The sequence below is a fragment of the Myxocyprinus asiaticus genome, chromosome 39 (assembly GCF_019703515.2).
Source record: "Myxocyprinus asiaticus isolate MX2 ecotype Aquarium Trade chromosome 39, UBuf_Myxa_2, whole genome shotgun sequence".
In the NCBI taxonomy this organism is placed as follows: domain Eukaryota; kingdom Metazoa; phylum Chordata; class Actinopteri; order Cypriniformes; family Catostomidae; genus Myxocyprinus; species Myxocyprinus asiaticus.
In genome coordinates this window covers 36133946-36157671 of record NC_059382.1, presented here as the reverse complement: position 1 = coordinate 36157671, position 23726 = coordinate 36133946, and the positions used below count along the sequence as shown (strand labels likewise).

The following is a 23726-nucleotide window of genomic DNA, read 5'->3' as shown; positions in this document are numbered from 1 at the left end:
TTTCCTATAAGGCAGGCGCATTACATATCTGCTAGCAGTAAAATGCTCAGAGTACACAAGGATGGCCACCACCTTGTGGACCAATATGTCTTAGTTTTTGGGACTGAACATTATTTTGAAATATTAAGTAACCACTCTTTGAAAAAAGGCTGAAGTTATGCATGGAGTGACTGTCTTATTTGTGTGTTAGAGAGCCATTCTAAGGTTAATGGGCACAGCAGATCGTCAGTCCAAGAGCGTCAGAGAGCACGACCAAGTAGCGACTCGGAGCAGGATCCATCGCAAGGCTCAGAGGCCTCCGAGATAGAGTCATCGTCTTCTGTCAGTCGTCGGCCAAGGGCCCGCAAGACTGCCATGGCAGCAGTCAATAAGATAAAACTCATGGAAACCCTGGAGAATGAGGACATCTCGGATGAGGTGGGCCGTAGAAGCATGGTACAACACGTGACCCGCACTAGCAAACGTACTGCTGTCCTTCAGAGCAGTTCTGAATCTGAGCAACAGAACACTTCACAGGAGGGTATGAGCATTACTTAGGATATTTAGGACTCTGTTTTCAAAATATCTTGTTGAGTGAGAGTAAAACACAAGTTTAGATCGTCTTTCTTTTAACATGGTATTCTTTTGCTCACAGAATCAAATGAAAGTGATGCTTCAGCCAGCGATGAGGAGAAAAGTGATGTCAGCGCTGCCAGTGAATTCTCATCTCATGGCAAAGACCAGATTAAAATAGCTGGCCGTAAATCATGTAGAAGAGCAGAGAAAAAGGGTAAGTTTGGGAGTAGTATTTTCAATGTTGAACTGTTGAGCTTTAAATTTGACCTAAAATTAAATTACTTCTATCATCTTTCCTCAAAATGTAATATTGTGATCCACCTCTGTAGCATCTAGTGATGGTGATTTTGATTCATTTTGGTGACCCGAGTCTTCTGATTCCATTCACCAAAAAGATTTGTTCACTGATTCGTTCATTTACTATTTCTGCAAGTTACCCCTTTGCGCCTGTAGATGGTGCCAAGTGACCGTCTTTTAAGTAATTGCATTGAAACAAAAGCAGTCATTCATGACCAGAACAAGTGTAATTATCCTTTTATTAAAATGTGCGTATATACAATTCTACTAAGAAACTTCAGCAATGCAGTATTTAAGCATCATAAGCATTTTACCAAAGGGTATGAGCATTACTTAGGATAGCTTGGACTCTGTTTCCAAGATATCTTGTTGAATGAGAGTTAAACACATGTTTAGATATTCCTTCTTTAAACATGATATTCCTTTGCTCACAGGAACAAATGAAAGTGATGTTTCAGCCAGTGAAGAAGAGAAAAGTGATGTCAGTGCTGCCAGTGAATTCTCTTCTCATGGCAAAGACAAGACTAAAAGAGCTGGCCGTAAATCATGTAGAAGAGCAGAGATAAAGGGTATGTTTGTTAGTAGTGTTTTGAATGTTGAACTATTGAGCTTTAAATTTTGACTCAAAATTTACTTTATCATCTTTCCTCAAAATGTAATATTGTGATCCACCTCATTTAGTGGTGGTGATTTTGATTCATTTTAGTGACTCGAGTCTTTTGATTCCATTCACCAAAAAGATTTGTTCATTGATTCGTTCATTTACTATTTCTGCAAGTTACACCTTTGCGCCTGTAGATGGCACCAAGTAACCATCTTTTAAGTAATTGCATTGAACCAAAAGCAGTCTTTCATGACCATAACAAGTCTAATTATCTTTTTTTTTTAAATGTGCGTATATACAAATCTACTATGAAACTTCAGCAATGCAGTGTTTAAGCATCAGAAGCATTTCCCCACAAATGACAACAAATCTTATTTATCATACTGTGAACTGCTGAGCGTGACTTCATCAAGCTGTACAAAAAAAGACTACAATACTAGTCTAAAAAAGAATGAATAGTTTCAGTAACGTTTCTATGTCATTGGAATGTGTGGTCATCACTCACTTTTATTCATAATTCATCCAGCCCCTTGTTAAATGAGATTGACGAACTGAATGAATGACATGCAGTTCCTCCTCTCTTTCAGCCAGTCAGCTGATCCTTGTTCATGATAACTGATTCATTCAGGTTTACCTGGATATTCAGTTCGTTCACGAATGAACGAGACCAACTGGTTTAGTGATGGGGTGTATTCGTTCAGTGGGTCAAACCAATGATATGCACCTTCATAGCCAGCACTCAGATGCTATTGGCTTGTGCTAAAGTCAGAATTTAAAAGCAACACAAATGGAATTTGCATATCTACAAATGTACGAAGACACTTAAAAATTAAGAGTTTAAACACCAGAACTGTTTTAACCACAAATGGCAGGTATTATTTTCCTATATTTTGTCAGATGCTGGGCTTAACTTTTATCAAGACATAGTAAAAGTTCAAGAAAAGCCTATATAATAATACTGTATATATATTCTATATTATATTATTCTAATATGAAGGTTTAAAAATAATGTGTATTTATACACAAATTTAAAAAGAAAATAGTCAAGTACCACTTCGTTAGGATGCTAGAGTCATGTTTGAAAGTGTTTTTTGGTTGTCAAACACGTCTTCATCATGTGTTGGTGTAATGATATGAACATGTGTTCCATCTACTGCATCAACTGCCCAGCAATGACCATGAATACCAATAATGGCATAATATCATCATTTCCTACATTTAATAAACAACAACAAAACAATTCCATCAAATTGATTTGAGTTGTCTAAATTTAACAGTTTAAACATAAATATATTTAAGTTCTATTAATTAAATTTAGTTGGAATTTTGTCATGAAATTGAAACAAACAACAGCAGACATGCTTCGGATCATCTGTGATTCACTCTTAGGGATTTAGGAGTCTTCAGGGCTACTTTTAGTGTTAAAATGCTTTTTCGATTGAAAAATGTCTTGCTCCTTAATTTCAAGACCTACTTTAGCCTTAACATTTTTTGTGAATAAGGGCCCTGATATCTGGGACAAATTTTCAGTTAATCTACAATAGACTGTAATCATAGGTTCAGGTCTGACTCCATTCTGTTTTGGAATGCCCATTTTTCATGATCTAGTCATTTCCACCATTTTTTTTTTCATTGAATATTGTTACGCTCAGAAATATGTCGCAATAAAGTAACTTGTCTGTGAATGCTGTTTCACGTTGACTTAATGTCATGCATTTTACATGCCACTGAAAATAAAGAAAGGCTAATTTGTACATTGTGGTGACAGGTAAAGTTGTCAGGACGTATTTATTTGTATAGGGTTTTTCAAAATACACATTGTTTCAAAGCAGCTTTACAGAAAATCATATTGTAATGTCTTAAATGTCTTTCCCTTAAAGTTGTAGACTGTACTTTCTGACATTTTCCTTATTTCCCATTTTTAGAAATTACTTTCATTAATGGACACAGTAACAAATGCCAACGTGAGAAAAGAGAGTACAACTCAGATGATGGGCAGAGTCGAAATGAAAGTTTGGATGAAGAGTCAGAGGAAGACCTCATTGTCAGGCGAAAACCCACCAGGATGACGGCAAAAGCCGCTTTCAGTAAAATAAAAAAACTGAATCACAGTGATGCAGAGGAAGAAAATTGCTCCAGGGAGCAAAATCAGAAACATCAGCCAAGCAAGCAGGATTCCGATAGAAGTTCTGATGAGGATGTTGAGGTGCCAAATGCAAAAAAGCACCCTCATCAAAATGGAAGGAGGATGTATGTCAAAGAACTGAAGAGGAGTAAATTGCCACCAGAAAGCCAAGAACAAGCTTCTGCCTCAAAACTGCAAGTCATCCACAAGAAAACCTTAGCCACAGATGCATTGACGCCAACAACCCAGGAATCTGAGGAACTTGCCGACGTTCCAGTGAAATCTGTTGCACACAGGAAGAGAATGAAATTGAGAGATGATGATGATGAAGAGAATCAAGGAGATAATGCAGAGGAAAGAAGGTCATGCAGAAACAGAAAGTGGGCATCAAACTCTCAGAAAAAGATGCAGGATGCAAGGTCAGATGCTTCAAGTTCAGAGAGCATAGAGAATGTAGACAGAAGTCAGAGGAAAAAGGACGGAACTTCCTCTGATGACCTGCAACAGAGCGATGACACGGAACAACACAAGAAAACATATCCAAGGAGGCGTTGCCTTACAGCTGCATCCAAAAGAGTCTGTCTCAGAGCTCTTCCCAAGAAAAACTACATCATGGAGGACTCAGATGAAGACTTAAATTCAGAAATGGAAATCCAATCAAAGAATGGAATGGGCAAGAAGCGGGCTCGTGAAAGAGAACCATCAAGGGACTCTTCCAAACGAAAACGGATTGGTTCCTCAGATTCTGAAGAAGACAAGAAAAGGACCACTGCTCAAAATGAGTGCATGGAACCTCAACGAAAGAGTTCAAAATCCTTAGAGCGTTTAAAGAATGATTTAACAGACTCTGAGACAGAAACATCAGAGAATGGTCCGTCACGCAGCAGATGGGAGAGATGGTCAGAGGAGAAGCCTCCCAAGGCGACCTACCAACAAGAAGTGCGTTGTGACCCTAAACAGAAGCAAAGCTACAACAGCAACGATGATGGAAGCAGCCCTAAGAGTGAAGAGGAGGCATCAGAAGAGTCTGGATTGGATCGCAGCTCAGATTCACGGAGCAGTTTAAAGAGAAGTCTAAGAGATCGCTCGAGAAAACGTCGGAGAGCTGTTTCTGACGATGATAGCGACACATTGTTTGGGAAACCACCACGGGCCACTCGCATCCGAACCAGAAACCGAGGCAAACGGACAGTTAATTACCAAGACAGTGAATGAAGGAATTGGAAGGTCAAGCCATGCAAGAGACATTAACTGGAGACCTTGAAGACACTTGATTGTCCCAAAATAATAAATGGTAGTAGCACTGGAGTCCTCAATATACTGTGAATCGGTTTCATTCAGGGATATTTATATTTTCTATGAAAAATAAAAACAAACAGAGAAATGATTTATAAATAGATGTACTTGACGTAATGGTTTGGCTGTCCAAACCAGCCCCACTCTTTGATTCGGCCAACAGGAAAGACTACATAGAGAATTGTTTTCTGCTTGGGTGCCATCTTAATATACCTCCTGTTAAATCAAGCATATTTTGCTGGCTTGCACTAAAAGGCACACTGTAATGAGATATTTTATACACTAGTTCTACATTAGAAACTCAGGGGTCAACTTCGTTTACCATATTCTCAGACTTGCTTTTTTTCAGTTGTTGAATTGTAGGTTTCTTGTGAGCATTTAAGTCCAAACACACTTGAGCAAGTTATTTTTGACTTTTACACTTAAATTCTGTATTGTCGATGTTAAAGGGATTCTTGAGCCAAAATGTACAAAGTTTAATTTTTGTCATCCTTTTCTTAGGTTCCCATTCATTAGGTTGTAATTACGTTTTTCATCTTACGTTTGACATCTTTCCAGAGGTTTCTGAGAATCATTTTGTAGCAAAGCATTGCATATTTAAATTTCTCTTTGTCAAGTATTACTTTCTTTTTGTACTCAATTTAAATGCATTGTCATGCCATGTACTATGAATTGATGCCTATTTGCTAATTACAGTAAATCAAATTAGTACTTGATTTCTCATATTGGGAAGATGTTTTAGTGATCTGTGTTGCATACTTTCTGTATTAATTCCTTAACTTATGAACAGCAATTAACTTTTGTACCCAGTTTTTGAATTGTTTATTGCAGTCTATGTAATACAGTTGTTAAATGGCATTTTTGGTTAATGTCATTTTCATAACAGCTCATTATTTAATACAGGTTTTCACTGAAGATGTTAAGCCTGTTGGCCAGTGAAAGAGTTGGCTTAGTGAAGTGAGAGAGGGATGACTTCCTATGAATAAAGTACTGTTGCAAATTGGAATGGGTTTATTAGGGCCCAAGCACTGAAAGTGCTTTTCTGTAAATCGCAGGCTCTGAACTTTTAAATACTCCTCCTAGGGGATTCATGTGACCGGAACCAAATTTGTGCAACATCATGCCAAGACATTTTAGATGCTAAATTGCAAACAGATTTTTTTATATTTTGAACGGTGTCGCCATGGCAAAGCAATAAATGTATGGCAAACAAATGGGAAACAGGAAGTGCCTTATCTTCTGTGTGCACTGTGATTTTGATGAAAATTCAGCAGTATGTTTGGAAATGTGGGCTGATCACATTGATGTGGCTATTATGAGTCATGTTCATAACGTCACTAATTGGCAGCAGGAAGAATGGCACTTTTAACAGACTTTGAAATAGCCCTTTTGTGTTTACATGAATTGCTTCAAAATTCTTTAGAATAATATGAAGACACTGCTGATGTACAATTGCAAAGGAATATTTGATATCTTAATGCATTGCCATGGCAACAGTTTTTAATTGTTATTATTCCTTTCATCCTATATTTGGGTGTTTTTGAGGAACTTGGCATGCTTAACATTTCATGAAATTTTGCACACACATAACGAGTCATCGGCCATTAGGACTGGGCAGACGTTCACACATGGGCATGTAGGGGGGGACTCTGTAGTGCCCCCTTTAAAATGGGCATGTAACGGGGTCTCTGTAGCACCCCCATTTTCAACTAGAGTCACCAAACTTGGTACATATATTGTTCTCATCAAGCCAAACAACTTTCACTTTTAGTCACTAGCTCACCCAACAGGAAGTTGGCCATTTTGGATTTTCTGAAAATCGCAGTCTCTGAACTTTTAAATACTCCTCCTAGGGGATTCATGAGACTGGCACCACATTTAGACAACATTATGCCCAGACATTGAAGATGCTAAATTGTGAACAGATTTTTGATATATCAAACGGTTTTGCCATGGCGAAGCATTAATGGCGAAAAATGGGAAACAGGAAGTGTCTCATGTCTTCTGTGTGCTATGTGTGATTTAGATCAAAATTGAGATGTATATTTAGTCTTGGGCTAATCACATGGATGTGACTATTTTGGGTCATGGTCATAGCACCACCAGCTGGCAGCAGGAAGTGTGGCTCTTACAACAGACTTTAAAATAATCCTCTTATATTTACCCCAATTGCTTAATTTTTTAGAAAAATGTGAAATGCATGTGTCCTCCTTGAATTGTTTTCTGAAAGCCACCGGGTGGAAATGGACCCATGGTGCTTGGGCCCGTCATCGCTGCATGCAGCTTTATTTATGAGGGCCTAAGCACTGACAGTGCAGAGAACCTTTTGTTCTTCTGAGGATTATTATTTTTATTATTATTTTTTTTCCCCCAAGGTTTCGGGGGCTTTTGGGGCACTTAACATGCTCAAAAACTCTTGAAAAACAAATTTTGCACATGCGTCAGAGTTGTCGACTTGGCAAAAGGGCTTGGCAAAAGTTCATATATGGGGGCTCTGTAGCGCAACCTAGAAGATGGGCATGTTAGGGGGGCTCTGTAGCACATCCCATTTGAGCTACAGTCACCAAACTTTGTACATATATAGATCTCATCAAGCCAGACAATGTTCATGCTGACAGTCATAAGCGCCACCTAACAGGAAGTCGGCCATTTTAGATTGTTTGAAAAATGCATGCTTTGGAATTTGAAACTCCTCCTAGGCAGGGTCACTTGACGCCATGCGAGGATTGGACGTGTGAACGGCGAGCTCTGCGCACTTTGCTAGTTTTAACACTTTTAATGATATAAACTGGTGAGATTCGGTACACTATTTCATAACTGTTCTAGGAGGACAATATGTCAAAGAATTCAAAATCCTCGGGCTCTGGAGACATTAAAAGACACTTACGTGCTCAAGCTGATACCCCTGATAGGGCCGTGAGCCAGAGAGTTGATTTGATCAGAGAGATGCGGGAAATGCTGGGCATGACGGCAATGCTGACGAAGGTCATTGCTGACTTGGAGGATCTTGCTGTGATACGTCGATCGATCACTGCCATGGAGGTGAATTGTCTGAGATGGTTACAAGAGTGGGGGATGTCGAGAAATGGATCGATTACCTGGAGTCATCGGAGAGGGAATGATCTTCTAATGCGCTAATAACCTAGGTGGATTTGGAGCATGTCTGGAAGAAGTTGGAGGACATGGAGAACCGTAGCTGGTGGAATAACGTCCATATTGTCGGAATTCCTGAGGCCAAAGAGGGTCGGGATATGGTGAAATTCCTGGATGGGCTCCTTCCGAATCAGCTCCTGTCCTTCATAAAGTCAGTGGAGTAAGTCATTTTGTGATACTCACTTTGCAGCCGAGTGGACCGGCTCACTGATCATTCACTTGACTGAGGAAACTGATAGTTTATTTTAGTGCTGGTTCTACCTAGCGGTTGGAGTTTATTTTGCAGAGTGGCACACCTTCGGGACAGTTTGTGGATGAATCTACATGCTCTTTGAGTTTGTTCCGCCTATTGGCTGGAGTTTGTTTTATAAATTATCTTTTGCTGTATAATTCGGTCTCACAAAATTTGAATAGAAACACTGGACTGGGGGTCCTCGTAGGTGTACATGGACTGTTTGAGTTTGGAGGGATGGACGCCAGTTGGTGCTGTCATGCGTGGGGTTAATGTGCATATTTTTATTTTTTCTGTTTGTTTTGTTCCGGGTATGTTTGAGTTTTAATAGTTGCGCCAGTGTTGGAATGAGGTCTTTATAATCTTGTTTTTGACACTATTTTTTCTTATGTCAAAATGTCAGATGTTAATATGAGTGGATTGTCTCTTCACATGGAATGTGAATGGGTTGGAGCACCCCATAAAAAGAAGGAAGTTTATTTCTCTTCTTAAGTGTAAGAAATATGATCAAGAAACACACCTTTCTCTGCAGGAAGCGGAAAGATATGGGGTGGGCATTTTTTTTTATAGTGCTGGGTCAAGTAAGAGCAGGGGAGTCATTACACTGATAAGTAAACATCTACAATTCAAATGTCTCAAACAGAGTAAAGATAAATTAGGAAGAGTCATTATTGTTTTAGCTGAAATTCAGGGGTAGTGTCTTATTTTGGCTAATATTTATGCACCTAATGTGGATGATCGGGACTTCTTTATAGATCTTGAAGGGATGTTGCAAGCTGCTGGCACTCCTCATGATATAATATTGGGAGGAGACTTTAATCTTTTGATGGACTCAATCCTTGATCATAGTGAAGCAAAAGTATGCAAGCCCCCTAGAGCAACATTGATGCTTCACAGGAAGTCCCTCATTTCATCTGTTGTTGATTGCTCAATTGGAAACATTTTAGTCTCAGATCATGCCCTGGTGTGTTTAGAGGTGTTGCCACATACGGAGAAAATAAATTATCTAGTTGGCATTTTAATGTATCCCTTTTGCAAAATCCTGAATTCCAACAAATGCTAAAGACAGAAATCAGTGTCTATATGGAGACCAACTGGTCCTCAGCAGCCTCTGTGGGCGTGGCTTGGGAGGCAATTAAGGCAGTTCTTAGGAGCCGGATCCTACAATTTGCCTCATTCATCAAAAAATCCAAAGCACAAGAACTTGTGAAATTGGAAGGGAATATTAAAAGTGCTGAGGCAGAGCTGAAGCGCCGAATGTTGTCCAATGGTCTCAGAGAATTGACCCAATTGAAATACAGTTACAATACTATTTTGTCACAGAAGGTGGAGTTTTGGCTATTCAGGGCATACTTTGAGTCGGGGGACAAAGCAGGAAAACTCTGGCTAGATGTATAAAACAGAGAGTCTTTTTCTACCATTCTCTCAGTGAAATCTGCTGGTGGTCAAATATTTACCTCGGCCATTGATATTAATATTGCTTTTAAAGAATTCTATTTTGATCTCTATAGTTCCACGTCTTCATCTACTGATGAAGATATTAAAAACTTTGTGGAACCATTAGAACTTCCTAAACTGATGCCTGAGCAAAATAATTCTCTTGATTCTGAGATAAACTTGGAGGAGCTTGGCAAGGTAATTAAGGCCTTGCCTACAGGCAAGGCTCCGGGGCCAGACGGCTTTGCCGCTGAATTTTTTTAGATCTTATGCTACAGAACTGGCTTCACTTTTGCTAGAAGTTTATATGGAATCATTAAAGAATGGAAAGCTTCCGCCAACCATGACACAAGCCCGGATCAGTCTGATTCTTAAAAGGCAAAGATCCAAGCGAGTGTAAGAGTTACCGTCCAATTTCCCTGATCCAGCTAGACGTTAAAATATTGTCAAAAATGTTGGCTAAATGATTAAGGTATGACATCTCTTATAGATCAGGTGGGGTTTATTCAGGGCCGTAGCTCTTCTGACAACATTCGGCGTTTCATCAATATCATGTGGTCAGTGGTGAATGATCAAACTTCGGTCACTGCCATCTCACTTGATGCTGAAAAGGCATTTTATATGGTAGAATGGGATTATCTTTTTAAGATTTTGGAAATGTACGGTTTCGGGAATACTTTTATTGGATGGATTAAGTTACTTTATAGACACACGGTAGCGGCGGTACAAACAAATTGATTAATTTCAGATTATTTTACTCTGGATAGGGGCACCTGGCAGGTAATGCCTTGCCTAACAGAATTATTAATTCCTTTTCTAAATTCTCAGGATACAGAGTTAATTGGTCTAAATCAGAAGCTTTGGCTCTGACAGCATACTGCCTGGTATACTGCCTGGTAATGGCTTTTCAGCCGGGCGCCTTTCAGTGGCCCAAACAGGGCATTAAGTATTTGGGTATTTTATTCCCAGCAAATTTGTGATTTAGTTAGTTAATTTTGACCCTTTAATAAAAAGGTTTTTGAGCAATGTAGGCAGGTGGGCTTCATTACATTTATCTATGATTTGGAAGGTTAATGTTATTAAAATGAATTGTATTCCAAATTCAACTACCTGCTACAATCTCTCCCTATAGATGTCCCCCTCTCTTATTTAAAGCAATTTGATAGCAAAGTCCTTAATTTGGAATGGTAAACGTCCCAGATTACATTTCAGTAAATTGCATAGGCCGATTGACAAAGGTGGGCTAGGCCTACCCGTGATTGTGTTTTATGCATTCGGTCTCAGATATTTGGCGCATTGGTCACTTCCACCTGAGAGAGCCCCTTCCTGGTTTTGTATTGAACAGGAAGTTCTTTCCCCTATTTCACCATTGTAAAGCCTTTCTATCAAACTAATCGGAGAAGTCAAGTTACACCCCATTATCTTGCATTTGCATTGCAGAGTGTTTAATACAGACATTTATTTAAATGTATCCTCGTGCATATGGCTGAACCCAAAATTATGTATTAATAAAGTCCCCTTTCTGCTGGACAGAGTGGATTGAGAGGGAGGTTAATACGCTTGGTGACCTATATGAGAGTGGAGTGTTGAGATCATTTGAAAATATGGTTCAACATTTTGGGATTCCCAGATCTCAGTTCTTTAGGTATTTACAGCTGTGCCACCTGCTCTGTACTATTATTGGGAGTAGCATACACCCCCCTAAAGCGGCAGATACTCTGGGAGTGGTGATTACTGCTTTTGGAAAAGGTCATGAGGCATCAGTGTATTACTCCCTGCTACTTCAGTGTATGGGGGATGAAGCTTCAACTTCTCTCAAGAGATTATGGGAGAAAGATTTATACTTGGTATTGGAGGAGGGAGTGTGGGCTAGTATTATAAAAAACATCAAGTCTGCATCTAGAGTCTTATGCAATTTAAGATTTGACATTGATTCTATTGGACACTCTCTAGATTGTATAGGCTTGGTCTGAAAGACTCACCCACCTGCTGGTGACGCCAATCAGAAGATGGGTACATAACCCATGTTTTTTGGTGGTGTTAAGATCCAAGAATTTTGGTTGAGGGTTCAGATTATTGTGTTTGACATATTGAGCACTCAAATTTCATTTTGCCCCAGACTCTGTATTTTAGGCGATGGAGCGTTCATTAATATAGGGGATAAACACATAAAAAATTGGGGAGGGGTAATAGTGGGGGTTAAATGTTGATTCTGTGAATATATGTTTTCCTTTTCTTTGACAATTTTGTGAGTCAATAAATAGAGTTAATCAGAAACTCCTCCTAGGGAATTCATGTTACAGGTACCAAATGTGGGCGACATCATGCCAAGACATTGACGATGCTAAATTGCAAACAGATTTTTGATATATCGAACGGAGTTGCCACGGTGACGCGATAAATTAACGTCAAAAAATGGGAAACAGGAAGTGTCACATATCTTCTGCGTGCATTGTGTGATTTACATCCAAATTGAGCTGTATGTTTGGCCTTGCGCGCTGATCACATTAATGTGGCTATTGTGGGTCACGGTCATAGCACCACTGGCTGAAGGAAGTGTGGCACTTTTAACAGACTGAAATATCACTCTTATATTTACCTGAATTGCTTACATTTTTTTAGAATGTCAAGACAGTGCAGATTTAAAATTCTGAAGGGATTCTTGATGGCTTAAATAGTGTTGCCATGGCAACGCATTACATGTCATTATTCCTTTTTATGTATATTCACGTTTTTGAGGAACTTGTCATGCTTGAATTTTCATGATATTTTGCACACACATCAGAGTTGTCGGCCATTAGGCTGGGGAGCTCTGTAGCGCCACCTTTTGACAAAAGTGGTATGGTCAGTTTCTTCTATGGTCACCCAGATTGTTACATATATTGTTCTCAACAAGCTGGACAACTTTCAAAATTACAGTCATTAGCTCTGTCCAACTGGAACTCGGCCATTTTGGATTGAATGTGCATTTTCTTTTTTTTTATTGCAGGCCTGAACTTTTAAATACTCCTAGGGGATTAATGCGATTCTCAACATATTTGGTCAACATGATGCCAAGACATTGTAGACGTTAAATTGTGAACAGATTTTTGATAACTCGAACGGTGTAGCTATGGCGAGGCAATAAACTAATGGCGAATAAAGGGAAATAGGAAGAATCTCATATCTTCTGTGTGCATTGACCAATTAGATCAAACTTGAGCTGTATGTTTGGCCTTGCGGGCTGATCACATTGATGTGGCTATTGTGCGTCACTGTCGTAGCGCCATCAACAGACAACAGGAAATGTGACACTGTGTGACTTTGAAATAGTCCACTTATATTTACCCTCTCCAATGCATGCACCCACCATGCTTTGTTTTCCTAGAGCCACCAGGTGGTGATGGCACCATAGTGCTTGGGCCCGTCAACGCTGCTTGCAGCTGTATTTATTATTATTATTATTATTTGCAAGGTTTTTGGTACTTTTGGGGTACTTAACATGCATGAAAACTCTTCAAATTTTGCTCACACATCAGAGTTGTCAGCCATTAGGACTGGGCAAAAGTTCACACGTGGGCATGTAGGGTGGGTTCTGTAACACCCCCATTTTCACCTCCAGTCACCAAAATTGGTACATATATAGTTCTCATCAAGCCGAACAACTTTCATACAGTCATTTAGCTCCACCCAACAGGAAGTCAGCCATTTTGGATTTTCTGAAAATCGCAGGCTCTGAAATTTTAAATACTCCTAGGGGATTCATGTGACTGGCACCAAATTTGTGGAACATCATGCCAAGACATTGTGGATGCTAAATTGCGAACTGATTTTTTTTTTTCCTCCCCTTTTTCTCCCCAATTTGGAATGCCCAATTCCCAAAGCACTCTAAGTCCTCATGGTGGCATAGTGACTCGCCTCAATCCGGGTGGCGGAGGACGAATCTCAGTTGACCTGCGCATCTTATCACATGGCTTGTTGAGCGTTACCACAGAGACAGCGCGTGTGGAGGCTTCAAGCCATCCACCACAGCATCCACGCACAACTCGCCACGTGCCCCACTGAGAGCAAACCACATTATAGGGACCACGAGGAGGTTACCCCATGTGACTGTACCCTCCCTAGCAAACGGGCCAATTTGGTTGCTTAGGAGACCTGGCTGGAGTCACTCAGCATGGGGTTCGAACTCGCAAACTTCAGGGGTAGTTGTCAGCATCTTTACTCGTTGAGCTACCCAGGCCCCCCGCGAATGGATTTTTGATATTTTGAACAGTGTCTCCATGGCAAAGCAATACATTTATGGTGAAAAATGGGAAACAGGAAGTGCCTTATGAAATTCAGTTGTATGTTTGGTAATGGGGGCTGATCACATGGATGCAGCTATTATGGGTCACGGTCATAGCGACACCAACTGGCAGCAGGAAGTATGGCACTTTACTGACTGAAATAGCCCTCTTATGTTTACTTGAATTGCTTCAAAATTCTTTAGAATTATGTCAAGACACTACCAATGTAAAATTGTCAAGGGATATTTGATATCTTAAATTGTGTTGCCATGAATTAATTGTTATTATTCCTTTTTATATTTTAGTGTTTTTGAGGCACTTGGCCTACTTAAAATTTCATGAAATTTTGCACATACATTGGAGTCATCGGCCATTAGGGCTGGGAAAAAGTTCACGCATGGGCGTGTAGGGGGTAGGGGCGTGTAATACAGCCTCTGTAGCACCCCCATTTTCAACCACAGTCACCAAAATTGGAACATATATAGTTCTCATCAAGCCAGACAACTTTCATATTGATGGTTATTAGCTCCGCCCAACAGGAAGTCAGCCATTTTTGATTTTTTTTAATTTGCAGTCTCTGAACTTTTAAATACTCCTCGAAGGGGATTCATGAGACTTTTACCACATTTAGACAATATTATGCCAAGAAATTGAAGATTCTAAATTGTGAACAGATTTTTGATATATCGAATGGTATTGCTATGGCGAGGCATTAAATGGTGAAAAATGGGAAACAGGAAGTGTGTCATATCTTCCGTGTGCAATGTGTGATTTAGATTAAAATTGAGATGTATGTTAAGTCTTGGGGGCTAATCATATGGATGTGACTATTTTGGGTCACAGTCATAGTGCCACCACCTGGCAGCAGGAAGTGTAGCTTTACTACAGACTTTAAAATAGTCCTCTTATATGTACCCAAATTGCTTCAAAATTGTTTAGAATAATGTAAAATGCATGTGTCCACCTTAAATTGTTTTACAAAAGCCACCGGGTGCAAATGTACCCATGGTACTATGCCCGTCATCACTGCTTGCAGCTATATTTTGTCTTGTAACTCCTTTTCAATCAGCAGTTTTGCTAGAAAAACACCATGTCTGCAAATGGCACTATCCACGGATAGAGTAAAAAAAAAAAAAAAAAAAAAAAGAACCTGAGACTTTTTTTTTCTCCATGAACTAGTCATTGAAAGGAGATCAAGCTAAATAGGTTGTATACTGTTCCATTGTGATTTGTGGTGATTTGCATTTCTGCAACACTGTTACCACAATCTGGGACATTTCTAAATATAATTTAAAGCCCTGATTTGTATGATTTTATTTTCTAGCAATAAATATTATGTATACATCAAAATAGATTTATAAAGTTAAAATGCATACAATAAAAAAAAGACTGCTTGTACGGGTGATAGGGTTGAAAATTTGCTAGTCAGTAGAGGCTAGCTCAGGACCAAATGTTGTAATTTTTGATTAACACATATTTGCCACAGATGTAAGAAGTATTTGCTAAAGCATTTTTATTATTATTACTCTCATATTAATTTCTTTGCAATAACTTTGGTAACAGGGTTGAAGGTTAAGCCTGACGAATGCAGTCAAAACAATTAATGTAAAAAGCAAAATGGAAAGAATTATTTTACTTCCCAACATGCTGTAGAAAGGACCCAAATGAAGATATTTTCTTGGGTGTCACAAAAAGCATGCTGTTGAGAGCAAATTCCAGAAACAGCTAAATATTATGTCTTTAGAGAATACAGACATAATGCATTTATAACTAGCTACTTTTCATGTCTTGGTTAGCTTTATGTAAAATAATAATCAACTAGATTTTAAAATGTGGTATGCCTTATCAGCATTTGAAACAAGATTATAATGCAAAGCAGAAATCAGTAACAGGATCGGTTAGCAGTGTTATTTAATATGGTGAGGCAGATAAAGGTATAAGAAAAAGGCTTGTATGATATGAGGGAAACTGTTCTTTTGCTTACATTAATAGACTTCCATGCAATGGCATCTAACACTGACATTTTGAATATGATCATGATCCTGTCATTCATTGCTTTTACGATTTGTTTTTAAAATGATGTCTTGTCTCTTGCCTCCTTGGAATATGTTCGATAAATTAAGTTGTGCAAAGCGCAATTTGCTATTTTCCTTGAGAAATAGGTAATTACACTTTGACATTTCAAAACCACCTCTGTTTTCAGTGCAAAGTCTTAATTCAGTTCTTACATTTGCAGTTTGGATATTCCACCAGCAGTTGGTAATGAAATTCATGTCCAAACTCTGAAAATTAAGGCACTCTCTTTGTAGTATCATTTGCATGCTCAATTGTCTTTCAATAAACTATAGGGATCATTTTTCAGGCCAACCTGCATTCAGTATGTTTTGTGGTTATAGCACATCGTACTACATGAAATATATAAGTGTGAAAGTAAACACTGTAAAGTAATCTAGTATTTCTCGTGCTTGCAATTGACAATTTTCTTGGCATAAATCTCTAGATTTTTTTCCCCTCTGCAAAGGTCACTTAAGGGGCTCCGTAATAATTATCAAAAAGATTATTTTATTGTCACTCTTAATTGTTAGTTTTGTAGTGTTCATAGTTTATTTTTTATCTAAAATTATGCGTGTTGATTGTCACCATTGTTGAGTTTTGTATTCATCGTGTTATCTGTGTGTGCCAAGCTGACAGCTCTTTAGTTCACTAGAAACAACACTAAGCTCACTAAAATCACCTCGCAAAATTCCCCTTTATGTTATGTACAGTGATGCACTATTGCCACATATAGTGTAGTTGGCAAAGCAACATGATCGCACTGGAAGTCTGCATGTTGCTTCTGAATGTTCCAGTACCTTGACATCAGTCCCATTATGCGGAGTTACCGACAAATGGCAAAATTGCATTTTGGCATCAGCTCAAGCATGTTTACCTTCTCCTGTAGCACGACTGCTAGCACAGTGCATCAGAAGGGTCAAAGTCCTGGGTTCTCACCCTGCATTGAAACCAGAAAATAATCATGCTCGCATAATCGTTGGCAAGTGTGATTTCAAAGATTGCGTTTTCTCTCTAAAATTATATTTTTTATCCAATGATGCTTAAGGTTGTTGTACTAAAACGTTCTGATCACCAAAAACACATTTTAATGCCAGGTGTAAATGGGGCCTGTGAGATCACTCTGTGTCTTATGCCTTAAGCTGAGCTTATTTCTTCCAAGTAACCGAGCATTTAATTGTGTAAGGTCTGAGTACCGTGTATAGGGCTTCTATACTACTGTAACAGCTCACAAACAGAAGGGAAGGAGAACACAGGGAAGCAGGTTCTTCCAGGCTCAGGCAAGACATCTAATCGGCCACTTCAATGCTTTACAACTTCACAAACTTGTCAGCTTCACAGGCACGCAGACGCAAATTCATTAGCTTCACAGGCACATAGTAACTTAAACACACCAGCTTCACAAACACAACAGATCAAACGCAGCAGCCCCAGGAGCACCGTGGCCCTCCCTGTGCCAGACTCTCTCTCCCTCTCTGCTGGTGGCGTGGCTGCTTATATGCCGCTCTCCCCATGCTCACTGGTATTAGAGACAGGTGTTACACAATCTAGCTCAGGCGCAAGTGCCCTTACTGCTTTCTTTCCGGACGGACGCTTGACCACGCCCCCGCTGCCACATATCCCCACCGCCCAACTCAGGCTGGGGAGACATCCGGTCTGTCTACCACTCCCCCCATTTCTGGAAAGAAAGTTGGCGACAGCCATCTGCGCTCTCGGTCTGTGGACCACCTTGAACTTAAATGGCTGAAGAGCCAGATACCAACGAGGGATCTGCGCGTTGGTATCCTTCATGCGGTGGAGCCATTGGAGTGGGGCGTGTTCCAAGCACAGGGTGAAGGCCCACCCCAACAGGTAGTACCGGAGAGTGAGGACCGCCCACTTGATGGTGAGACACTCCTTCTCTGCGGTGCTGTACTTAGTTTCCCTCAGCGTGAGCTTGCGGCTAATGTACAGTTTGCATACCCTGGCAGAAATTGTGAAATTTTGGCACTGATTTTGAAAATATGACTGATCATGCAAAAAAAACTTATTTAAGGATAGTGATCATATGAAGCCATTTATGATCACATAGTTGTTTGGCTCCTTTTTAAATCATAATGATAACAGAAATCACCCAAATGGACCTGATCAAAAGTTTACATCCCCTTGAATGTTTGGCCTTGTTACAGACACACAAGGTGACACACACAGGTTTAAATGGCAATTAAAGTTTAATTTCCCACACCTGTGGCTTTTTAAATTGCAATTAGTGTCTGTGTATAAATAGTCAACGAGTTTGTTAGCTCTCACATGGATGCACTGAGTAGGCTAGATACTGAGCCATGGGGAGCAGAAAAGAACTGTCAAAAGACCTGTGTAACAAGGTAGTGGAACTTTATAAAAATGGAAAAGGATATAAAAAGATATCCAAAGCCTTGAAAATGCCAGTCGGTACTGTTTGATCACTTATTAAGAAGTGGAAAATTTGGGGAACTCTTGATACCAAGCCAAGGTCAGGTAGACCAAGAAAGATTTCAGCCACAACTGCCAGAAGAATTGCTCGGGATACTAAGAAAAACCCACAGGTAACCTCAGGAGAAATACAGGCTGCTCTGGAAAAAGACTGTGTGGTTGTTTCAAGGAGCACAATACTTGTTGACCCCTCTCCAAACATAGCGCTTATGGTTGTGACCATAAAGATCTATTTTAGTCTCATCACTCCAAATTACAGTGTGCCAGAAGCTGTGAGGCATGTCAAGGTGTTGTCGGGCATATTGTAAACGGGCTTTTTTGTGGCATTGGCTTCTTTCTGGCAACTCCACCATGCAGCTCATTTTTGTTCAAGTATCGTCATATTGTGCTCCTTGAAACAACCACCGTCTTTTTCCAGAGCAGCCTGTATTTTTTCTGAGGTTACCTGTGGATTTTTCTTCCTCCATTACCCCCATATCAAGCATTGCATCCAATTCTTCCCAGACAATTTTCTTTTTGTGCTTGGGCAATCGGTAGGGACGGCTACGTACCACCACCCCCGGCTCAGTCTCGATGCGGAGCTGTATGAGGTTCGTACGACCCGGTAGAGGGGAAAACACGTCTGCAAACTCCTTTCTGCAAGTTGATACGGTGAGATGTGGTCTCCGCAAGTGACTGGGGTGAAATGATTGTGTTTTGTATTCACCTCTGGCCCCAGCTCCGCCCTCTCCAGGACTACTATAGCCAATGTTACAGGGACTGCCTCCCTCCACAATTTCAGGAGGTTGAGGTGATATATTTGACATGTGCCCCCTCTATCGGTTCACTTTACCTCATAATCGAGATCCCCTACTTGTTGTGTGACCTCAAAGGGTCCTTGCCACTTGCCGAGTAATTTGGAGCTCAATGTGGGAAGTAATACAAGTACCTTGTCTCCTGGTGCAAATTTCCGCAGCCGAGTTCCCCTGTCATACAGTCGGTGCTGTCGTTCTTGCGCTTGGAGCAAATGCTCCTGTGTTAGCTGCCCCAAAGTGTGGAGTTTTGCTCTAAGATCAAGAACGTATTGAATTTCATTCTTACTGTTTGAAGGTCCCTCCTCCCAAGCTTCGCGTATAACATCAGGCATGCCGCACGGGCACCACCCATACAGCAGCTCGAATGGGGAAAACCCAGTGGAGGCTTGCGGGACCTCTCGTACTGCGAATAACAGGGGATTGAGCCATCTGTACCAATTTCTAGCATCCTCGTGCACGAACTTACGAATCATGTTTTTAAGGGTTTTATTAAATCGCTCCACCAGGCCATCTGTTTGTGGATGGTAAACGCTGGTGCGGATTGATTTAATGCCCAATAATTCGTAAAGCTCGCATAGTGTCCGTGACATAAAAGTTGTGCCCTGATCGGTGAGGATTTCTTTCAGAATACCCACCCGGGAGATTATTTTGAAGAGTGCCTCCGCAACACTGCGTGCTGAGATTGTTGCGCAGAGGCACTGCTTCCGGATATCGTGTTGCATAGTCCAATAAGACCAATACAAAGCGATGTCCACATGCTGACCACTCGGCCCAACGAGGTCCATTCCAATTCACTCGAAGGGGACCTCGATCAGCGGAAGAGGGCGCAATGGCGCTTTTGGGGTGGCCGGTGGATTCACCAGCTGGCATTCGCGACATGCCGCACACCACCTGCGGACATCGCCGCCAATGCCCGGCCAATAAAATAGCTATGATGTTTTGGTATTTTCGTGCAAACATGCGCTAAGTCTAGATGCTAGTGTGTTTGGTGAAATCATGTGAGCAAAGCGCTAATGGGCTGGGTCGAGTGCAATTTATTTCTGAGGTTCTTCTCCGGTTATTGCAGCGACTGCTTCCTATTATATAAGCCTATACCCTCGAGCACCAGTGATGTATATAAACAAAGACAGCAAATTCATAAGTTGGTAGTGTAAATGGACTGTATGCAATGAATTACAAGAATAGATATATGGACTTGCATACTTTTTTGCATTAACTGCTTCCTTGTTGAATGTCTTGCATATTTCTATGACAGTGACATGCTACTTTTATAGGCCTACGCATGGAAAATGTGGTTCAGGATTTGGATGTAGTCTCCGTTAAATTATAGAGAATGCAAGTACTGTTAATCATTTTTATGTGCCGACACAAATTATGGCTAGTAATAACAGTGAATATATCAGCACACACTTCACTTCTACTGGTTGTTTTTTATTTTGAAAAATTAAACATTTTTGAACCACAATTTTTTTTTTTTTTAAATATTTTTAAATTCAAATTACACTTCAAATGAAATGAAAATATAATCAAAATAAGGAAGTGGTCAAAAAAAATAATATACCAAATCCAAACATTTTACCCTCACCTGCTCCTTTTGCAGTGACTTAAAAATCACTCTACGACAACAGGTGAAAAAACAATAACATTGCTATAGATCATAAATTAAATTGTAAATATAGCTGCAAGTGGTGATTATCAGGGTCCAAGCAGTTTTGGCAGGGAAAGAAGTGCAGGAACAACCAAAATTGGCAAATATGAAAGAACAGATCAGTCAGGACAAAGTAATTTCATCACTGCATACTCTACTTCAGTGTTTCCCAACCTTTTGTTGCCAGAAGTACCCCCACTGAGTAGTAGGGGGAATTTACGACCATCCTGTCAAATTTGGTGTCCCTAGGACTTATGATTTTGGCTGGCCAGACACTTTTAATGCAGAAAAATAAATAACCTTTTTAGGGATCTGGAAGTAGGACCCAACCGCAGATGATGATAAATTGGCTTTTATTGAAAAAACAAATAAATAAATAAATAATAATGTTCTGTGTACGTTTTGACCATTTCATTTCCTATTTGGAAAGGAATAACAAGAAACTGCTCGATTCAGCTCAATTTCTCCTATTTTGTTTATTGTTTAAAAATTAGTTTATTGCTTTAATATTTCATTTGCACATGTGGGCAGCACTGAAATGTCCCTTTCATCTGATTGGTCAGACCGCTCCATCTTCTGTACGGCCTTAATTCTGTCAGGCAGAATAAGAGTTGGTACGGCTCTGCCAATGTGTTTACACTGTAATAATATATTGTCATGAACCACAACTCACTATTAACTACGTATGCCATTTGAAACAGAAATGTGTTGCTGGGCACATAATTTGTGCTGTTGCGGCTTGTGAAGCATCTAATGTACGATGGGTGAGAGATTGCAAGCCATAGATTATAGGCTATGCAGACACGGAGTTTGGTGTATTATTAATTATTTATAGTAATAAATTGTATGATTTTGTAGTAGGCCCTACCTGTGTTTCCATGTCCCATTGATAAATGCAATGAAAATAGTTCCATCACTTTGGATAAGTGTAAACTAAATAATGTTTGGGTATTAGTGTAAGAGCAACAAGAGCGACTCCCACTCATGTATGTGCTGGGAGTGGACATAAATATCTAATAAACATTACCATGATAACATGGGGGGGGGCTAAGATAGGGAAAAAACAGGGTGGGCAGCACTACATAACACAGAACAGACAAGAAAAAGAAACATAAATCCAAACAAACAAAACAATAAGATAAGGTCCAGGGCAGAGCCAATCGAAACGGACAAGGATGGCGCAGGCAGGACGGACCAGGGTAGGGCCGGCGGGAAGGACCAAGATGGCGCCAGCAGGACAGACCAGGGTAGCGCTGGCGGGCCGGACCAGTGCGATGCCAGCAGGACCTGGCGGTCAGCATTGGCCTCCTCAGCCTCCTGCAGTGGATAGAGCAAGCTGGTCTTTGGTGGCCGCAGGAGACTGAGTAGACTAGATGGTGACCGCTGGTGACTGGAAAGGATCACCGACTGTCACAGGGGACTGAACAGGTTCATCAATGGTTACAGGAGACTGGACAGGCCTGTTGACAGCCACGGGGAACTGGACAGGCTCGTCGACGGCCTCGGGGAACTTCATGGCTGCTGCCGCCTCCTGGCAGTCGGCAGAGTGCTTCCTCTGGCGATGGTGTCGAGAAGCCCAAGAGGCGACCAAAGAAGCTTCAGTGGAATTGGCCGCCTCAAGGTGGTCAATAGCAGGCCCGGCGGGCCTCTCCAGAGACACTGACAGAGAAGGCTTTTGGGATTAGGTGCTCCACTCCTGCAGCAGACGTTCCATCTCTGCCAACCCATGACAGATGAGTTTGTCCAGACCTGCCAAAAATATAAGCTTGAGGATGGTCTCATCAACACCCCACCCAGAGGCTGCTCCGGCCAACTCCTCAGCAAAAATGTAGATGGGGTGACCGTGCTGAAAGCAGGCCAGGAGTTCGGGCAACCAGGCTTGGCTCTGGAAGACCGATTCCCCAAGGGCTGAAGCAGAGCTCAATAAAATGCCCATCATCCTCTGCTGGGTCCAAAGTTGGCCATATCGTTGTGTCACGTAATTGAGGAAGGACCCAAGATGCAGGATGGCAATGAAAGGGGTTTTATTAAAAAAACAAAACAAAACAAAATACAAACAAAAACTCTCACAAGGGAGAAAACAAGTAAAACAAAACAATGAAACTGAAAACAAGGATATGGCAGGGAAGACGAGACAAAGGAGAGAATATACAGAGGAATAGGAATGAGCCACAATTGCTGCTGATCTACTAATGAGCAGAGCAAATCAGCATTGCCTTTACAATGCTGATTGCACTGCTGAACAGCACCAGTGAGAAACACGAGGGAAAGAGGAAAGCAAAAGCACATGGACGACCTGAGAGATGGGTGGAGGAAACTGTCACAATAACACACAAGACCAAAATGGCAAGATCATGACAGTTGCACACAACTGGAAAAAGCTTTCTTGATCCAAATAAGAGCTGATCTGATTGGATGGTTTGATGCAGTTTCCAAAAGTAAAAGCACACCAGACCTTTTAATCAGTTTGCCTGGAAAATGAAAAAACCTGACAGGATTGCCTCAACTATTCTCACACATTTAGAGAAAAGGTGTAAAATCTTTTTATAATCCACATTTCAATCAAATCAATAAAAAAAAAACTATGAACCATTTTTCATTGTTGGTTTAGTAACTGTATTTTGGCTTTGTAGGGCAGTTTATGTATTTAAGTATGTCACAAAGTATACAGGTTCAAATATTTATTTGATCCTCATATGATCAAATTAGAAATAAAACTGGTAATGCTCCATATCTTTATGTTGATGGGAAAAGCATTGCTTTGTGGTTTCTAAGAACTGAAGAACTTCCTCCAGGGTTTTTTTTTTTTTTTGGTTG

General features: G+C 40.4%; 1 protein-coding gene across 1 annotated transcript in view; it reads left to right on the top strand.

The window, feature by feature from the left end:
- Nucleotides 1-5877, top strand: part of brwd1 (bromodomain and WD repeat domain containing 1) — a 69363-nt gene extending 63486 nt beyond the window's left edge. The window contains exons 40-43 of the mRNA XM_051678949.1: nucleotides 191-520; nucleotides 635-769; nucleotides 1287-1421; nucleotides 3382-5877. Coding sequence (XP_051534909.1) covers nucleotides 191-520; nucleotides 635-769; nucleotides 1287-1421; nucleotides 3382-4796 — 2015 coding nt within the window. The 3' untranslated portion in view covers nucleotides 4797-5877. The remainder of the gene's footprint in view (nucleotides 1-190; nucleotides 521-634; nucleotides 770-1286; nucleotides 1422-3381) is intronic.
- Nucleotides 5878-23726: the final 17849 nt, after the last annotated feature.